The 18,870-nt window shown below is 38.0% G+C and overlaps 2 protein-coding genes across 4 annotated transcripts; both read right to left on the reverse strand.

Annotated features, from left to right (window-relative positions):
* Positions 1 to 384: 384 nt before the first annotated feature.
* Positions 385 to 8,059, reverse strand: LOC131314583 (nuclear transcription factor Y subunit A-1-like). 2 transcript variants are annotated; one of them, XM_058343338.1, is made up of 6 exons: positions 7,793 to 8,059; positions 5,930 to 6,192; positions 5,427 to 5,554; positions 5,217 to 5,288; positions 2,450 to 2,614; positions 385 to 1,323 (listed from the first exon to the last, which is right to left on the reverse strand). In XM_058343338.1, the coding sequence occupies exons 2-6, from the start codon at positions 6,168 to 6,170 to the stop codon at positions 1,036 to 1,038; spliced, it is 894 nt and encodes a 297-aa protein (XP_058199321.1). In that variant the 5' UTR covers positions 6,171 to 6,192; positions 7,793 to 8,059; the 3' UTR covers positions 385 to 1,035. The 2 variants fall into 2 exon arrangements, with proteins under 2 accessions (XP_058199321.1, XP_058199322.1); XM_058343339.1 differs by having other exon boundaries at positions 5,217 to 5,307.
* Positions 8,060 to 10,449: 2,390 nt separating this feature from the next.
* LOC131314581 (uncharacterized) lies at positions 10,450 to 17,001 on the reverse strand. Of its 2 annotated transcripts, XM_058343334.1 has the most exons (3): positions 16,852 to 17,000; positions 13,953 to 14,711; positions 10,450 to 11,081 (listed from the first exon to the last, which is right to left on the reverse strand). In XM_058343334.1, exons 1-3 carry the CDS (start codon positions 16,863 to 16,865, stop codon positions 10,751 to 10,753), a joined length of 1,104 nt encoding a protein of 367 aa, XP_058199317.1. In that variant the 5' UTR covers positions 16,866 to 17,000; the 3' UTR covers positions 10,450 to 10,750. The 2 variants fall into 2 exon arrangements, with proteins under 2 accessions (XP_058199317.1, XP_058199318.1); XM_058343335.1 differs by lacking the exon at positions 10,450 to 11,081 and having other exon boundaries at positions 13,761 to 14,711; positions 16,852 to 17,001.
* Between the last annotated feature and the right edge of the window lie 1,869 nt (positions 17,002 to 18,870).

The following is an 18,870-nucleotide window of genomic DNA, read 5'->3' on the forward strand; positions in this document are numbered from 1 at the left end:
TTTATGAACGAGCTTGAGCAAGAATCTCAGCCTCGCTTTGTACATGGACCAAGGTCAAGCTAATAAAAGAAGCAAGAATTTCAGCCTCCTTTCGTATATAGACCAAGGTCGAGCTAATTAAACGAGCTTGAGCAAGAATTTCAGCCTCCTTTCGTATATGGACCAAGGTCGAGCTAGTCAAAGCTCGGCCCTAGTAGTTTACTGGAGTAGGGTGGTTGTGTAACTAACTAGAGGCAAAAAAACCACTTGTGATCCACAAAACATTGCACACTTATACAAGCTGATATAGAATAGGGTACCACACTCAAAAACTTACGGTCCATATTTTCAAAGAATTCAAGAATCTTAAAGGTATACCTTTTCTAACCTGTCAAGGCACATCAGTTCTACAAGAAACTGAGGTTTTGTAGCTCTATTTATATCTCCGAACCATACAATATTTTTTGGAAAAAAAAAAAAAAAAAAAACCTTGCCTTATGAAATAAAACCACAATATAAATCCCTATGCAACATTGACGGCAACAAGAAGGCAGAAACAAATATCTTCCAAACTTTACATGGATCCTAACCTAATGCGGGAATATCTGAACACTCCCTAACTTTCCTTCAAGATCTAATTCTTCACAAGGTCTTTATGTACAATACCCAGAAGAGATCAAAGAGAGTCTAACTTCTCCGTCTTCTGCTCTAACTTCTAAACCGAACACACGCAAAGCCAAGAATTGATTTGGCACTGAGCTTAAAATAGCCAAGAATGATTTGCCGTGCCAACAAACACGTGTCACAAATGATTCCACCTTTTCCGACTGGTGAGACAGATTCCTTCACCCAGCACCACATTTGCCCTTAGCGCTTTGTTTGGATCATGGATTTGTATAGGCACTTTTCCAGGGGAAGAAAAAATTTAGGGAGTCAAAAAATAAATAAATTTAGCTTTATCATGTCCTTGTTATTTATTTATTCTTTTTTCCCTCAAATTTCCCCCCTCCATAAATCCCTATAAAAATGCCTGATCCAAACAAAACGTAGGCCTCACTATATAGCAAGTGCCCTGTGTGAAGCTCTACTGTAGTTCTGATACTGGTCACCGCCATTTGTATACCCTCGTGCTTCATACGTTTCTGACACTTCAGCCCCTTTTGATTCCGGATGATTATTCTGGGTTTCAGCAGTTTCGCCACGCGAAGGTTCAGAACCTGAATGCTCTCCTATTTCTCGGGCTGTGCACTTTGAAGCATCAGAATCAGACTTCTTTGCAAAACGGCCTCCGTTACCCCTTGCCCTTCTCATTGCATGTTGGTGGCGGGATTCGTGAAGATATGGCTGTAGGAAAACAAGGCAGATTACAACAATGAATAGACATTAAAACTGCAGAAAGTAGAGACTTAACACTGTGAAATCCATGAGTTCACAATACACAAATCCATCAATGGAAAACAAACACTGTGCCATGAACCAGAAGATTACGGAAGGGCAGAGTGCTATGTTTACCATAAAAAAAAGAAGAGACAAAGCGGAAAACAGCAATAACAGGAATAATACTAAAATCAGATCAGCTATGTTGCATTCTAAGAGAACCAAAAGATGATGCATAAAAATAAAAAAGAAGAAGATGATGCATAAGAAAAGAGAAAGTTGCCCGAGGAGTGTGTGTGTGTGTGTGTGTGTGGGGGGGGGGGGGGTTGGGGTGGGGCGCGGTTGTTGGAGAACATAGCAGAAATGGTTGCTGGAAGAAGAGGGAACGGATTGTATTCAAACAAGTGAAAAAAACTTTTCATTTTCAAAGTTTAGCCTTTGAAACCTCTTTGGCTACAAAAACTCTATAAAATCGTGTTTGTTGTATCGATTTTTTTGGAAACAAGAGAGCAGGTAAGTTATTACTTATTACTATTTAAATGCTACAATGTTTTGGCAACATTATCATGTCAATGTTTCTTCGGTTTCAATTCATCTACAACAGGATAGGTTTTTTTTCCCCTTTTTTTGTGAAAACCAAAAAAAAAAAAAAAAATGTTTGGCACACAAGGATATGCTTTTGGACAATATTTTTTGGCCTCTTTTGGCAAGAGGGGGTTGCCGGAGAGTCGGATCTACTCACAATATTTATCCATCCTAACATCAGCATTTTGCACACAGCTGCAGTTGCAACAAATAAGTTGCTACTTGAATAGGTGAAAAAACTGCTTGTTAACTTGAATAAAAAAAAAAAATACTAAACCACCACAAAAGCATTTGAAAACTAGATGAGTTATGGAAAGAGACAATAAAGGCGAGATATTGAGAACTCTACTGGGATCTGAAACAAAGTGAGAGTCATGAATGATTTTGAATATCAATTCTAGGATTTCCCAATTTTCCAGATTACAAGATATTGAAAGTTCTATCTCACAAATTCATTAATGCAAGTTAGGAACAAAACCCAAATTCAGAGTTGGCATAGGAAATTGACCTTCCGAGCTTTTATCAGCTTCTTTTCGAGCTCTGCTTTAGCACGTGACTGCCTTCGCCTCAGAATCCCATGGTATTGCTTTGCATTCACATACACAGGCTCTTGTGCCATTTCAAGAGGCAGAGGCATTCTAGTCTGATGCATGTCAAGTAAATGAGGAGGCACCTGCCCAATCCATTAATTCTTTAGCCAGTAACTCAGAAGTTGGATGAATGTGACAAGAAGAAATACATTGTACACTGCAAGTCAATAATTGTTACTGTGTGTATTAATTATATCAACAAATTAAATCAGGGTTTCATCAACATGGACTCATTAATCATTATCATTATTAAAAAAGTAGTCCTCCACTTCCATCAAGTAAAACAGAGCTACTAAATACAGCACACTTGAAAAACCATTATTACTCCAACAACAGGAAAAAAAGAAAAGAAAAAAGAGGAACTCCGAAAGACAAAGTGAATACTGATTCAAACGCGTCCTTGGTCCAATAAAAGCAAGCTCCATTCTTGTTGACATAAACTGTGGTCTATGTAACCAAAAAATGCTAATACCCTAGAGAATTACATTTTAGAACGAGCATTCCTAAATGTGGTACACATATAATTTAGCGATCAAAAAATTTCCCCTAGAAAGAGGAGATATTTGAGCTTTCGCAAGACAAGATACAAGAAAAATTCTTTTGCTTCGAGAAATGCAACAAACGATAATCCACTTCATTGGATGTTTTCTCTTGAAAGAGCATTCTTGGATTGTAAGCTATAGACGCCTCTACCACGATTGTTACAGAATTTAGGGCATGTGCATGTACCATGTTTCAGTCCTCGTTCCTCATACCAGGTAACGTAGAGTGTGGTTTCACCTGATTCCAACAGCTTAACCATTCAAACGCACACAGTGTTTAACCGTATCTGTTTCTTGGCCTGTCTATCATTCCTTTTCAGTATATGTTCTGTTGGATACCCAAATATACTTCCATAGTGAAGACTGAAGACACAGCTTGAATGAGACAACATTTTATTAATTGCACTTGAGCAGTTATTTGTGACCCTGGTACCAAGTCTCTATTGCTTTGAGAGGGAGGGAGTGGTGAGGTCCTAGGTCTCGCACTACATGGGCACATAACACTTCAGAACCAACTGTTGCACTGCACAGTGTTCAATGTGGATTGGACTTTGGAACTGAGATGGTGATTGCAGCGTTGATCATAGTGAGCTTGAATGAGGAAATAGGTAGACCGTTCAAGGAATATTGGAACAAACAGGTGACTCATTAAGAAACTACTCTGGACATTGATTAGGTATGAACTCGGGTACGATCTTCGGTACTTGTAACTTGATTTGCAAGCTACGAAATATTACCATAAATCCATAACTTTAATGTGCTACGAGTTGTTGTTTTAATTCATCTCTCTTGCTGAGGACTAGAATGGTTTATCAAACTCAAGCTATAAACTATTCCACTGTTCAATTTGTGTTCAAAGAAAAACACTATCTTGATCTAAAACAAACCCACTAAACATACTTGCACTAAAAAACCTAGCCCCCACCTCATTTATGCATGCCACATCACTCACACACAATTTCACCTGTCCTACAGCTACTTGTGCTATTAATCAACAACTTACATAAAAAGGGAAGAAGTACAAGTAGCATGAACAAATCCTCTCTTGTAGAACAAACGAAAATAACAAAAGCACAAGTTTTGGGTGCAGAGACATCCAATGTTACTGAAGAGGAGGAAGAAGAAGAGCCTAGCTGCTAATTTGCACCTCAAAGAAGGATTAACACACACCCCTTGTTTATCCAACACCCACCCACATGCTCACCCCTCCTCTCCACCATTCTTGAGCTAGACAAGACCTTACACTTCTCCTTCACATGGTTTCTCCTTCATACTTCTGCAGAAATCAGTCCACTACCCATCTTTCCCTCTTCTCAAGCAAAAATCACTACTTGTCATCTCACTATAGCCTTCCGCTCTCAACACCTTGCCACTTGTATGACATGCCCAAGCTTCCCTTCCCTATTTTACACTCCAAATTTCGTATTACTTCTGACGTGCAAGTTGCATAAACGAGAGAGAGAGAGAGAGAGAGAGAGAGAGAGAGAGAGAGAGAGAGAGGTTTTATTGGTGAGAGAATTTCTAGAGAGAAAAAAAGGAATTTACTTGATCAAACCCCCTAGTTCTTTGCCCAGCCAACTGAATTCAAAATCCATAACAACAGGACAAACTACAAGAAGCAATCTTTCATTTTCTATAAAAGTCAGACATTACTAATGGTCCAGTCAAAAGAAAATACATTTGTGTCATTTAGTTTTCGTACTTAAACTAGTGAAATTCTAAAGAAAATGATGATGAAGTCTTTATTCTAGTGAGAATTAAGAATTAAGACTACTCTACTAATTTTTTGCTGACCAAATTCAGTTGTCACTTGTCACTCAAGCAGCATATCAAGACATGAATTTGAATGGAGACTGTACCAAACCACCGGTGCTTACACTGAAAATTCATTTCACAATCAATATACATATGAACCTGAAACTCTATGCTATTCATTTTCTACACCATTTTGAAAAGACACGTCTGTAGCAAGTTGTTGAACTGAATAAAATCCACCTCGAGAGATAAACACCATTTTCTTCCACACCAATAACTCAATGAGTAAACAGAGAGGATATCAATGAATTTGAACAGGATGCTACCAATAAAACTAATCATGAATTTGATAGTCAATTAACACATTTGAGGGACCATGTATGCATACCCAAGGCTGAGGACCATAAGCTGCCATCATTCCGGCATAATATTGATCCGCATATGGATTTGATGCACAAGCCTGCAAGGTTACAAAAACACTAGGAATGCTTTATGTTTCTAAGCCATGATTCATGCCAGTATGAGATCTCTGACTTTACACAATGGGTGCATAAATAAAGCACTCATCTGTGAAGAAAAGCTGAAAAACTAGACTCACAATTGAGTGTCCAACAAGTTCAAGCTGTGGAGGCAGCTGTGGAGGCTGTGTGAGCCTTTCGTTAACCCTTGAAGGTATGGCTGATGTTTGATGCTGGAAATTCTGGTGTTCTCGTCCATTAGTTCTATCTATCCTTCAAAGATGACCGCAATTAGTATTAAACAAAATCCACTTCCAAGCCCACTAAAGGAAAGGAGAGTGGCCACACAATAAAATAAACCTAGTTAACTATGATGAAAAACCACAAAAGGTGTATCATCCAACCTAACAAATATAATTCCTCATGTCCAATTCCCCGATCAAAGAAAATAATGAAAAGAGCAAAAAAAAATCAACTACCAGTGGCATTAGTGAAATCCATGAGAATAGTTGTGTTGTCAAGGAAAATGAATGGCTAGTACCATAGTCGTCACATCAGATCACAAGCCAAAAGTCATTGTTTCATACCATCCATCCAACAGAAAAGAAAAAACATTTCACATCTGGATGCTATATTTAAGTACCTGAAGGAGGAGATGCAGTAATCTGTGATTCAATGATAGCATCATCATCTTCCTCGGACTGTGATTGGCCATCTCTAGATGGTTCCGTTGAAGAAGAGTTAGATGTGTTTCTCGCTATCAGAGCTGGGGAGATGGAATTGTAATTCATATTGCGCCACCAAGGTTCTGAACATGCCGATGATGATGAAATATTATATTGATTGGCTTCAATTCGACTAGAATTTTCCAACTTCGACTGCATGCTTCCAAGTTCCTTCAGAAAACTATCAATATCTTATTTGTCAAGAACATGCAAGAAAAACACATGTAAAAGCAGTACTCTGATAATTTATACCAATTCCTAAACTGCCTCAAATTAACTATACTAGTACAATACCACTATTTTCCTTCAACATTGTTGTTTATCATTTTTTCCTTCAGTTACAACTTCTTCTTTACCCTAATATCAATGATTTACCTTGCTATATTATTTGTGGTTTAAAATCAAAGTATGGATTTGCAACAAATAAGCTATTAAATAGGAAAAGTTAGGCATTACTGAGATCCTCAATGTCATTCTGCTTGAGTGTGACCTCATTACAATGACAATATGAGCCATAAACAATAGTATATACAACAGACATTGAACTAGCGACTAGTCGACTATCATTGACGGATTTCTATTACTGCTGTACCAACCCCATTCTAGTTTACGTTTGCTTTAAGTCTATACCAGATATATTATAGTAGCATTTGATCCAGTTCTAGTTAGTGAAATTCCCTCCCTAGACCACTTCTTATCTTAGCTCTAAAAATTAAGCCTTGTAAGTGGTGATCCTCCCTATTGTATATTAAGGTCCAACCATTTTTCTACGTGGGACTCAATCCTTCACAAATAATCCAACATTCACAAACCATGGCTGATTGGGTCTGAGTTGCATGCATTAACAAATGTGATTTAAAACCATCCAAGGTAAATTTCTTTAGGCTCTTGATGCAGCCTTGAGCAAAATTCTTCGAAAACAACTACAACAGTGTCACACGTGCCTCAGACCTGAATTTACAAAGGCTTTTACAAGCATTTTCTTGAGAGCCTAGCCTCATGATTAGATTCCCCTACGCACAAGGAAACACAATAGAATATGGCAGGTATGGACCATGACCAATAACACATTCTACGTGACTTCTCATGGCTGCAAGGGCAGAGGGAAAGTATGGATAGAAAGGGGGTCACTTGGAAAATGCTGTAATTTCCATATTACTTGAGTACTTGACCCTTCAAGTAAAACTATGCGCTCTTGTATTGCCCAAATGCAACTCATGTCTTTTCTGTTTGTATTTTAACCCTTAAACCATATCTGGCTTTAGGTGCTTGACCCCACCACCTTTAATTTTTGGCTGCCCTGCTGCATGGCTGAATGGACTTCTGCTCAAGAATGGATAGGCTTTTCCAACATCAATGACCAATTTCCCATATAAACCTTTGGATTTCGACGTTTCAAAGATCGCAAGAATATTCGATGAGAGATAAACAATTTATGTGTATGCCTCTATGACTATTTATTTCCCAATTTTTGAGGCTTGAGCCCTATGCTTGCCTCATTATCTTTCTCCCACAACTTCCCGACCCAACCACGCTGAGCACAAACTGTCCAAATACGAGATTCATTCACAATAGAAATAACAGTTTCATGGCTAAACTGGATCATCATAAACGTGGAACACTTGATAATTCAAACAAATACTCGCCCGTGACAGAAATAATCTAAAATCATCAAAAACAGAAGAAAACCCAGAAACCCAATTCAAAAAACCCTAAAGTCAAACACACCGTGAATGCAGACACTACAAAAACACACGAAGAAAGCAATCAGATGGACTTACAGTAAAACCCTAGAATGTCTGTTGGCGCTGAGTCTGAGAGAGAGAGAGAGAGAGAGAGAGAGAGAGAGAGTGAATCTATTCCTGCGTTTTGATCATTAATAACTCCCAAATACAAACGGAGAATATCAATCTATATATCTGTATAGATGTATAGATATTCTCTGTATTCTACTACTGTTTGAACTCTTTAAGCACTTGGCTGTGCTGAGTTATACCGACACCTACGGAGGAACCAAGATGCGATGACACGCGTATAATCGCGGACATAGTTTAAGAACGAAATAGACAAACGGAGTATAGTTAAAGGACGGAATAAAAAAAATGAAGCATAATTTAGGGGATAAAAACGTAAAAAACCCTTTCCATTTTCCAAAAGATAGAGAAAAAGAGTTTTAGAATGCAACTTCAAACACAACTGTTCAGAATCTTTCGGCGCACGCATCACATCTGATTCCAGTGTAGGTTTAGATTAAACAAGATGATTATTACCAACTGGAAAAATAAAAAATAAATAAATAAATCCTCCTTTTGCCTCTTGAGAGAAAAAAAAAATAGAGAAATCATTAATTGTTTTAGATTCTCAAATATTAGAGAAATAGAGATTTATGTAGGAATTTTTGTTTTGATTATTTTTATGTCAAATGACGAATGAAAACGACGATAAGGGAGTTATAGCCTGACGGACATGTCAAACGTGTCATGATGACTATCTGGATTAATACAAACTAATAGTAAATTAATTAAACGTCTTGCAAAATATTGATTTTAATAATGATTAAAATATTTAAGGAATTATGTTGTATCAACATAAAACTAGTAATAAGATTTTTTAATTAGGTAACATTATTAAATATTTGATCTTCACCTCCACTTGTGTATATAGTCACCTTATTTCAAATAGCGTGCATCATGTTTTCTTGCATCATCTCTTTTATATAGATAACGTATTCATATGATACGTACTTCTTCATTGAATTGTACCTCAAAATTCTTTGGAGTAACTTTATTGAGCATGTTTTTATTTCCTATTTATTTGTGGAAAATAAAAAAAAATATGATAGGTGAAATATTTTTATGGAAATATTATTGGATGGTAAAACTAAAAAGTTGTATTGGAATGAACTAGCGGCAAGCCCTTGCCATACATGGGCTAGTTATATATTGTTATATATCTTATGATATGCTATGAAAATTACTTTTACAAACTAAAAGCAAAAAAAAAAAAAAAAAAGGCTTTCATATTTGTCTTCAATAAAATTGTCTTTCCTTGCATCCAAACGAGCCCTTAAGGTATAGGTTTTATTAGATTAAATTGGGGATGTTATCATGGCACCAGTGAACCAAATTAGTTTAATCATTAATTATAGAATGGAAAAAGTAAAAGGAAACAAAAGACCACGTGACCGGGACTCAACGCGGGAAAGAGAGTTGACGCGTGGCCACGGTGGGGCCCACGCACTCCTCGTACGTGCTACTAACGGTGAGACTCTGAACCACGTCGCACTTTGTGACTTCATTAATTTTCCCAAAAAAATACCTCTAATAATATGTAGTAAATTAGTATGTCAACGGAAATGTAATTGTCACGCTACTGTTTGGATCCCAAATCTTATCCAAAAAAGACCCTTTTATCTCACTCCCTTCCCCGCTCGCTAAACGGGTCGCTAACTGTTACATGCACCGACGAGGATCGTTGATAAAAAATAATGTCGATCTGTTTACGATTGATGTGATTTCAAAACACATTTATCTTGAAAAAATAAATTCGCAAACTCAATCTGAACTCGTCCATGTAATGAAAATATGTTGCGTCGATGTATGTATTGATGATCGATTAATACAATTCAACTAATTTTTAAAAATGGGAAAATTTTGAATCATCAAACTGAAAATCATTCATTTTTTCTTAATATCTTGTCATGAACATATATCATGCCAAAAATCATGTCGATCCATAGTCTCATAAAGTTGCTCGGTATACTATTTGTAGGCCTAGGAGGGTGGTCTGGATCTTTGAAGGGTTTTGGATTGGAGAAAACCTCCTTTCATCTTCTCGGTATTTTTCCAATTTTATCGGATGTTCCCGAGCGATCGCCAAGCCTCTTATCAAATGTATTTTTGGGGATGGCTCTTTTACTTTTCTTCGGCATACCACCTGCCAGCTAGTCCTCATTAGACCAACTTGAAAATCGGTGTGCACGTACCTTGTGCACTCTACAATGATGTTTGCACCCGGCATTCCTCTCTCTTGCTGCTCCTCCATTTCAGCCTCAGTTTGCGACTCGAGATTCCGTTAACCAGAGGATTGAGGATCTCCTGAAAGAGGACTGCCATCCTTGATACTCCTAGCAGAGCCATTCCCAGAACGAGAACCAGCGAACCAGAAAGAATTCATCATGGATACAAATCGCACCATTAGGGTCACCATTAAATAGAACGTTAAAATCACAATTAGAACCTGCCACCATTGGAACCGCCAATTGGGCCATTGCTACGAAAAACAGAGCCACTCTCGATGCCAAAAGAAAATTGATGATTGTCATGAAACATCACAACCGCCAAATGGGTCAGCAACAAACTTGTAGACAAGAGAAAAGCCGGAACTTGAACAAATCAAATGCCATATCTGAGTAAATGACAAAAATGCAGCAGTCTAATTAGGAAAGAAAAGGGACTCATAAATTTAGCACGGGTACAAAATAAACCTATCATGGTCAGCATATAGCGGTGCCAAAAAATAGACGGTAAAAAGGAACATGAGACACGCGTACTTTATGACATAAGATCCACACATGAATAAAGACTGAGATGTAGAGTCTAAGAAAAATACAGACAGCTTACCAAGACAAATAGAGAGAAGTTCATAATACCAAAAAAAAAAAAACACTGGCAGAAGTTACCATGACAAGAAAAAATCATCAGTGCAGAACAGCAAACTGAAAGACCAGAAATGTAAAATCACCGTCCCCTTGAAACTGCCTCATTCAACTCATCGAGTGATGATGCGAAAAGCTCGATATAACGGCTCCCAAGACTCATCCTATCCTTGACCATTGCTGCTTTGGAATCCTCCGCACTAGCAAACTCCACAAATGCTTCGCCAGTTGGCTTCCCACCGTACGTAAACGTGAAGTGAATTGAGTCTTCGGACAAAACAAAATCTTTGAAGAAATCAAGAACATCATCCTTGCCAGCTGAAAATGGCAACCCCCTCATTCGCAAGACCCCCGTGTGTTCGTCGGAATCCTTCCCATCATCAGAAGATTTTGGCTTAGAAGAACCACCAAGCCTAATAAATGGAATCAATGTAAGATTGTTGTCAAGTTAGGGTTTACTACTCTTTTCCAGACATAAAATCCTACACAACAAACACAAACACAAACACCAATACCAATCATCTATGAATAAATAAAGGTAGATATAGCAAAAGGAACCTTTAGCACAAATATAGAAACAAGTTATTGCCAGCTGAGTCGGTTCATTAAGGGAACACTTATGCCACTCCAACCTTGCAATGCCAAAAACCCAAAACCAAATTGGAGAGTTTTATTTCATGAAATACACCAATATGATAGACTCGTCATTATGGAAAACCAACCTATATCACTGATTCATGTCTATAAACGAATTCCTTTTAGCAGCTGACAATATTTTCTTGAAAAAAACACAGGGCGCATGGTATTAATTTACTTCCATAAAAGGACAAGTATTCCACAATCTCATTCTTACGAACAACAAACAAAAATTAAAGATCTCATTTCAACAAGAGATTGATAATATGGTCACTACAACATGAAATTGAAAAGAAATCCAAGACAAACCCGCCCAAGTTGAATCAGGTACTAATAGTGCTGTAACCTGTTTGGCAACATGTTCCCATGCCCTTGATAATGTTTGGTGGCATTGTCACGTATCAGTTTTGCATAACACTGTTCAACAGCTGCATTTTAGAATTAAAAAACACAAACTTTTCGTATCTTATTCATGTTTTTAGCAGAAATGGAATCAAGATAGTAAAAGATACATTTTCAATCGTTGAGAAAACTAGGAGTTGTTTTTAAGACCCCAAAAAACAAGTATCCAAAAACATCAACCAAACAAGTTTGAAAAAGTGAAAGCCAAAACTGACAACTAAAACCTGCAAACAAGCAGAGTCATCTATTGAGATCATAAACAAATGATTGAGCTGAAATGCTTGCTACATCAATGGTTGACAAGTTTGAGCTAAGAAATCTTCAACCAGTATCGTTGCTCAGAACAATGCTAGTGTCATGGTTCAAACCCTTCAAAAAACTAGCTCTTAGCTCTTCTTTGTAAGCTATAATATACTCCCTCCGTCCCAAAATATTTGTCCGGTCCGCAAAACGGAGTCTTAAAAATAATACGATTTTTGCAAGAAAAATTCAAAAGTTTTTTAACAACTTACTAGATATTAATGACTTCTATTAATTTGTGAAAAAGGTTTGAATTTTTTCTTTAAAAAATTGTATTATTTTTAAGTTATCGTTTTGCGGACCGGACAAACAATTTGGGACGGAGGGAGTAAAACATTAAGAAACATTGAAAAGCTAGAAAGAATTAACTGTCATCAAATATTCAGAGAATCAACTATTATACGTGGTGCTTCTAACATTACCTTTTCTATTGGAAGAATGTATAATGTATAAGTAACCAAGGCTTCAACTCAGGAATTTTTCTTTTCTTTTCTTTTTTTTGATAGGCAAAAAGTATATTTAGGAAAACTTGACAAAGGGGGTACATCAAGTTGAGGGAGGGGAGGGGAATCCAACCAAAGGTTGGATGTTAAAAAAAACACCTAATGGGGACAAAGCCCAAAAACACCCGGGGGCCAAACCCGAAAGACCTAGTGGGCCGAATATCTGTTACCTGTGGTGATCGATCAAACGAAGACTCAAATAAGTTGCTCAAAAGAATGATTCCCAAATCCCAATTAACATAGCAGAAATGCCAGCAAGTTGCTTCCCATAGTAGCTAGATATATACAGCGACTTCAAGAAATATTTCCCTCGTAATTGGTGGACTCCAACTCGCTAGTCGGTTCTTTCATAAAACTTCTTGTATGATAAGAAAAAAAATTAATACAGCACGGTAACTCTGAAGTGATAATTTTTAAAAGTATGGATAGTTGTGACAAGGACGGTAATACTCCATAAACATAGTAAAGTTTTATAACAATGAAGTGAATTTCCATAGCCTCTCATTCAGATAACAAACCGCCGTGATACCAACTTCTCAAAAGTAAAGTGCTGTCATTGACTCACTACTTAAACTTGCCTAAACTTACTTTTCTCCCTTCGAGCGACATAATAATCCATGAAACATGCACACCAGTAGTACTTCATAAGACCCAATAACAAAAAAATATCCCTACGTTCTAAACTCGGTGTAACATCCCATCCCACATCGGAAGTCTAAATGGGTTATCCTAGATATATAAGGAACCATGTAAGCTACTACAAGTAACTAGGGCTTAAGCATTTTGAGCTATGTGGTTAGACTCAAACAAGTAACTGGTAAAGCTATGGTGACTCTAGTGCTGAACCCCGTGTCCTCTGGTATAAAGCTAACGAGTTTGTAGCATCCCTTCCCATATCGGAAGCCTGCACGGGTGATCTTGGATATGTAAGGAACCATGTAAGCTACTACTAATAACTTGGGCTTAAGCATTTTGGGCCATGTGCTTAGGCTCCAATAAGTTACTTGGCCAATGGTCTACATGGGGCGTTACACTCAGGCACCAACTCCAGATATCACTACAAAGATTATCTATTAGGAAGGGAACGGTAAAAGGTTTTTCGTGCATACTGATACGATGTACTTGTCTCATAGAAAAATATCACCAGATAAATTTTTTTCCAAATACATGAAGACCAACAATTTTTTCCACACATAAGGAAAGCTATGGAAGCTCAATATATGAACCAAAATTTGCATGCAGTCTCAGTTAGAAGGCAAAGCTGCCTAGTATTTTTTCAGCACCCAAGAAATGAAAAGTTTACCAAAGATGATGCAACATAAAACTTCAAACCACAATCCCAGCATCATAGTAGTCCTAATGGAAGTATGGAACAACTTTTTTATAACAGAAAAGATGGAAGGAAATAAATAAACGAGAACAGAGTGAACAAAAAGTATTCACCGGCCCCTCGAAACTGCCGCATCCAACTCCTCATGTGACGAGGGGAAAAGCTCAATATAGCGATTTCCAAGTCTCTTTCTATCCTTTGACATTGCAGCTTTTGAATCTTCCGCACTTGCAAATTCCACCATAGCTTCACCAGTTGCCCGCCCTTCTGAATTTAGGATAACATGAACCGAGTCTTCTGAAAGCTCAAAATCCTTGAAGAAATCCATAATATCATCCTTGCTCGCAGAGAATGGAAGTCCCCTCAATCTCAATACACCTGTGTGTTCAGTCAAGTCCACTCTGTTATCTGACGATTTTGCCCTAGGGACACTTCGGTGAGGAGGTGACCCGCCACGTGAATCAGAAACTTCATTCGCTATAGCCTTATAGTAGTCCTCCCTTTTGCACCTGAAAACCTCAACATACCGCCTGCCAATGTTCTGCCTATTCCTCTGAAGTGCAAAATCAACTTGAAGCGAATACGCCAGAACACAGAAAGCTTCCCCTGTTAACTTCCCATTCTTGTGGACAAAAAGAACATCAACTATATCAAGACCATGGAAAAACTCTGCAATATCAGCTTCTGAGCAATCAAATGGAAGGCCTAAGAGCCTGACAACAGGAAAAGGAGGCGGCTGGCTGAGATAGGAGTAAGGAGAAGGATTGTACGCAAAACTCGAACCAGGAGAAGTACCATAGAATGAGGAACCCTGATCAAATAGCCGCTGCCGTTTCGGGCCCATCTCATACCCATCCCCAACATCCCCATACCTAATTTATAGTCATAAATCCACAAAAGAAAAAAATGAAAATAACATGTCAATAATCTCCAAAATCTGCATTATTTCGACATCACACAGAAATCTGTAATCAAGAATAAGAAAAAATCTGAAAGCTGAAAAATGCATAACGATTAATTTTATATCTCAACCCAATCAGAGGCGGACTTACTAAGGGGCACGTGGGGTCACGTGCACCAGACCCTCCCATACTATTTTTTTCAACTAAGGTTTTCTCTTGTTTGATTTAGGGGTGCAAAGTATATTTCGCACAATTGTGGATCTTTTTCTGGTGATCCAAGATGTGTATAACGTAGAGATTGTCAAATAATTTGTCCACACAAAAAATCAAGTTGATCGGACACTGATAACAACCTAATAAGAACATTTCATTTATGCGAAAAATGGTTAGACAGTGTATTTTTTATGAGTATAAGTATTTTGATGGAGTTGTTTCAATTTAAAGTCTAATCAACATAGATTTTTCTAATGGACAATTTATATGACGAGCCCTATCATATGAACAGTTCGGATTGACAAGGGGAGATATACTTGTGGACAAATCACACTTGCAAACACTATAAATAATTCCTGGGTCCGCCATTGCTAGTAGTGGTAGTCTTTCAGGGAATGGTGTGCTTGCCCAATAGTAGGAGATCATGTGCCCACCTTGTCCCCTTTCTGTCTACAAGGTCAGCACAGGACCCCTATTATTGAGAGTCCATTATCACGTGACTTAATGGGGAACAAGAAACAATTTCTCATTCGTTGTGTCTAATAATCGGGTATGGGAGTCCAGATCATGTTAAGGATAGCTACAGGCTACAGCCACTGTTACATGGAGTCTTCTGCATTGTCCAAAGTATCTATGTGTGACAGATTCGAAATGGGTGCGGGTGCGGGTCTGTAGTGAATTAAGACACTTGAATCCCCTGTTTTTATTTCAAGAAAACAAGAGCTCGTATTAGCTTTCTAGCCTTTCACACAAAAGTGAGAGAGAAATTCCATATTGTTCCTTTCAACTACCTTTACAACTGATTCACAGCATATTTCCTAAACATATTTACAATATTGATATACATGCCAATGCTCATAGTTGTCAAAAGCGCGCCTAGGCCCAAGCGCCTTGCTGACCCCCCGGCGAGGTGACTTGAAAAAGACGAGCAAAAAGCGCAAAAAAGAACAAAGTGCAAAAAAGCACGCTTCTTTCAAATCGATCAAAAAAGCGCAATTTTTTTTAACCGAAAAAAGCGCACATAACACAATTATTTTCAAAAATAATTATTTTTTTGCATAGGTGCGCCTCTCTTCAAAAAGGCACGCGCCTCGCCTTGCGCCTCTCGCCTCATGCCCAACAAAACTTTGCGCCTCGGTGCTCCTTTCACCCTTGACAACTATGCCAGTGGTAAGGCTTTGGAAGTGTCCATGTACCCATAACCATCACTGAAACACAAATCCCCATGTATCTCAGTTTAGGAAGGTCGCATGACAAGCACCCGATGCTCGTACCCGAGTCCATGTAACATCAGCTACTAGTTGTTTGGGCCCCGTTTGTTTGTATCAATTTCTGAATAAAGAACCTATGTATTCACCCCAACTTTCCTCAAGTAATTACAGAGTATCGTCAAGAACCTTTGTATAAGGGAACCTTATTTCCTTCGTTCTGCAAATAAATTTAAAAAAAAAAAAAAACTACGAGTGGCCAAAAAAGGCCCAAACCCACATTCCAAAACCCTAACAAATACAGAGATTAAGCTATACATATGAGTTTCTAGTTTCTTGTAAACCCTAAAGTAATAAAAGGAAGCAACAGAGAATCACGATAAACCACAAGGGGTTTAGCCAAGTGGGCATGAGAAAGCTAGTAACTGCTTGTCCTCCATAAGGGTTGTATGTTCGAATCCAAACATTCCAAGCCTTAGGGCCTTTGTCCGGTTGTTAACTGCAAAACCTGAATAAGTTGAGGAGCGCGCAAGCTTACCCACCCGTAGTTCCGGTTATATATAAAGAAAAACACAGATAATCACGATTTGGCTTCTGGGTAATCCATAAATACGATTATAACTGAATTTGCAAACCTAAAAATCAAGAAAGAGAAAGAAAAGCGATTGAATGAATTGTTTGAAACTTACCCTCTGTAGTACATTTTCACTGCTATCGCTCAACGGTGGTAAACGGATCTTTAACTGTTGGTTTAATTTTCTGGTTTGGAGTTCGCTTGTACAGCTGAAATAGGGTTCATTGATAAATGGAAAAGAGTGAAGATTGCCTTTGCGTGTTTATATGTCGGTTACCTTGCCAATACTACCCCACAAGATTTTGATAACTACAATTGAGTTCCCTGCATTTGAGAGATTATTACATTCAGCCCCTGAGTTTTAGAATCTCATAACATAAATGCCCCCTGCGTTATACCCGCAGTCACTGCCAGAGCCTTTTTTCTGCGTGCATTGAACAGTGTCTACTGTCTATAATGCTAAAACGGAAAGAATATGGGTACATACGTATATCCATGTACATACCCCGTGTACATATAGCTTTGGGACCCACGAAGATGATCGAATCGCTCATTTTATTCAAAATATTTTTGTTTAGCTGTTAAAAATCAGCTCCATCGGATATTAGTAAAGACATCTATAAAACATTCAATTTTGTGTCAAAATTCAAGGCTGAATTCTGAAGCAAAGTTAAATATTTCGTAAATACCCTTACCGATATCCGATTGAATTGATTTTTTGTAGGGACCCTAAACAAAATGAGTATTTCCGAAAATGAATATCTCTGATCATCTTTTTTGTGGTCCTAAAGCTATATATGTACGGGGGTTATGCACATGAATGTATGTACTCGTAGCAGCTCTGTAGTAACATTGTTCTTCTATTGATGTAAAGCCATTTTAAACTCTATATATATATATTTGACTGATGGATCTCTTTCATGTCCTTACATACTAGCCATTGATCTCACAAAACATCTAGAATTCTGTTGGATTGTGAAGCCTTATTGGGTAATTTGTGATATAAACCGAGGAATAATTGCTATATGCAGCAAAAGATATAATTTATACTCTTTCTTCATTCGATACATGGTTGAATAGTCGTGGATGTACTAAACAATTTGTTGGAGAACCAAGTAGCAATCTTTGTGTTCTTGTTTATGTTTTATTAATTATCTTTGCGGATTGTGCGTTTGTTGGTATGGCCGAATTCTTAACAAACCCCTATGATGTGGTTGTTGATCCCCCTCATGACCATTGGATGATTGGACCCATCTGAAACATTAGTAGTTCAGGAGTTACGAGTTTTTTGTGCCATGGCAAAGAAAGAAATAAAGAAAAAAACAAAGAAAGGTAGTCTGTAGTACCACGGTCTCCCCCGGCCTCCCGCCGCCGCACACGGTATGGAACCCAAGGGGGGAGGGGAAGGGAGAAGAGGAGTTGTGGTGGCTAGAGTTGAGAGAGAGAGAGAGGGGGGGGGTTGGCAGATATGTAGTTCTAGGACATTAAGAATGGCAAAATCATCTCAACATTGTGCCAAATTTTGAAAATGCCATTCTTGGTGCTAAATTTGACAATCAACTTTAGCAATTGCCCAACTTGCCCACATCATCCAAGCCATTTAATTTGCATCATAAAATGAAATGGGTTTAATCCAATGGTGTGAGTTTTGAGATTGTGCCAAAATAAAGCCAAACCGGTGCATTAACATTACTATACATTGACTTTTTTTTTTATAAAAAAACTCAGGGAACCAATATGGGTGGATGCCCTCTAGTAGTTCGGTTTGTTCTTTATTGAATGACTAGATAAAAGGCTTCGTGCAAGACACGAATGTCATGCCCGTTGATTTGGAGCAAAATATATTAGGTATATTGTATGGGATGACTAAATGTTGACTGCCATGACAAAGGCCTAATCGCTAACCAATGGATTTAGGAACCTTAACTATTAACACAAACGCAGAAGGAAGGAAAAGGGTATGCAAAATCAAGGTGAATGGCTACGTGCACAACATGTTATGTGATAGGCGTGTAAATGTTCACGTATGCACCCCTAATTTATCATTGCTAAGTCTATTTGTATTGTTACTTGAAGTTTTATGCTTTATTTTGGTGTTGCAGGTATTTAGAAGCTTTGATACAAAATAAAGTAT

The sequence above is a fragment of the Rhododendron vialii genome, chromosome 13a, assembly GCF_030253575.1.
Source record: "Rhododendron vialii isolate Sample 1 chromosome 13a, ASM3025357v1".
NCBI classification, from domain to species: Eukaryota; Viridiplantae; Streptophyta; class Magnoliopsida; order Ericales; family Ericaceae; genus Rhododendron; species Rhododendron vialii.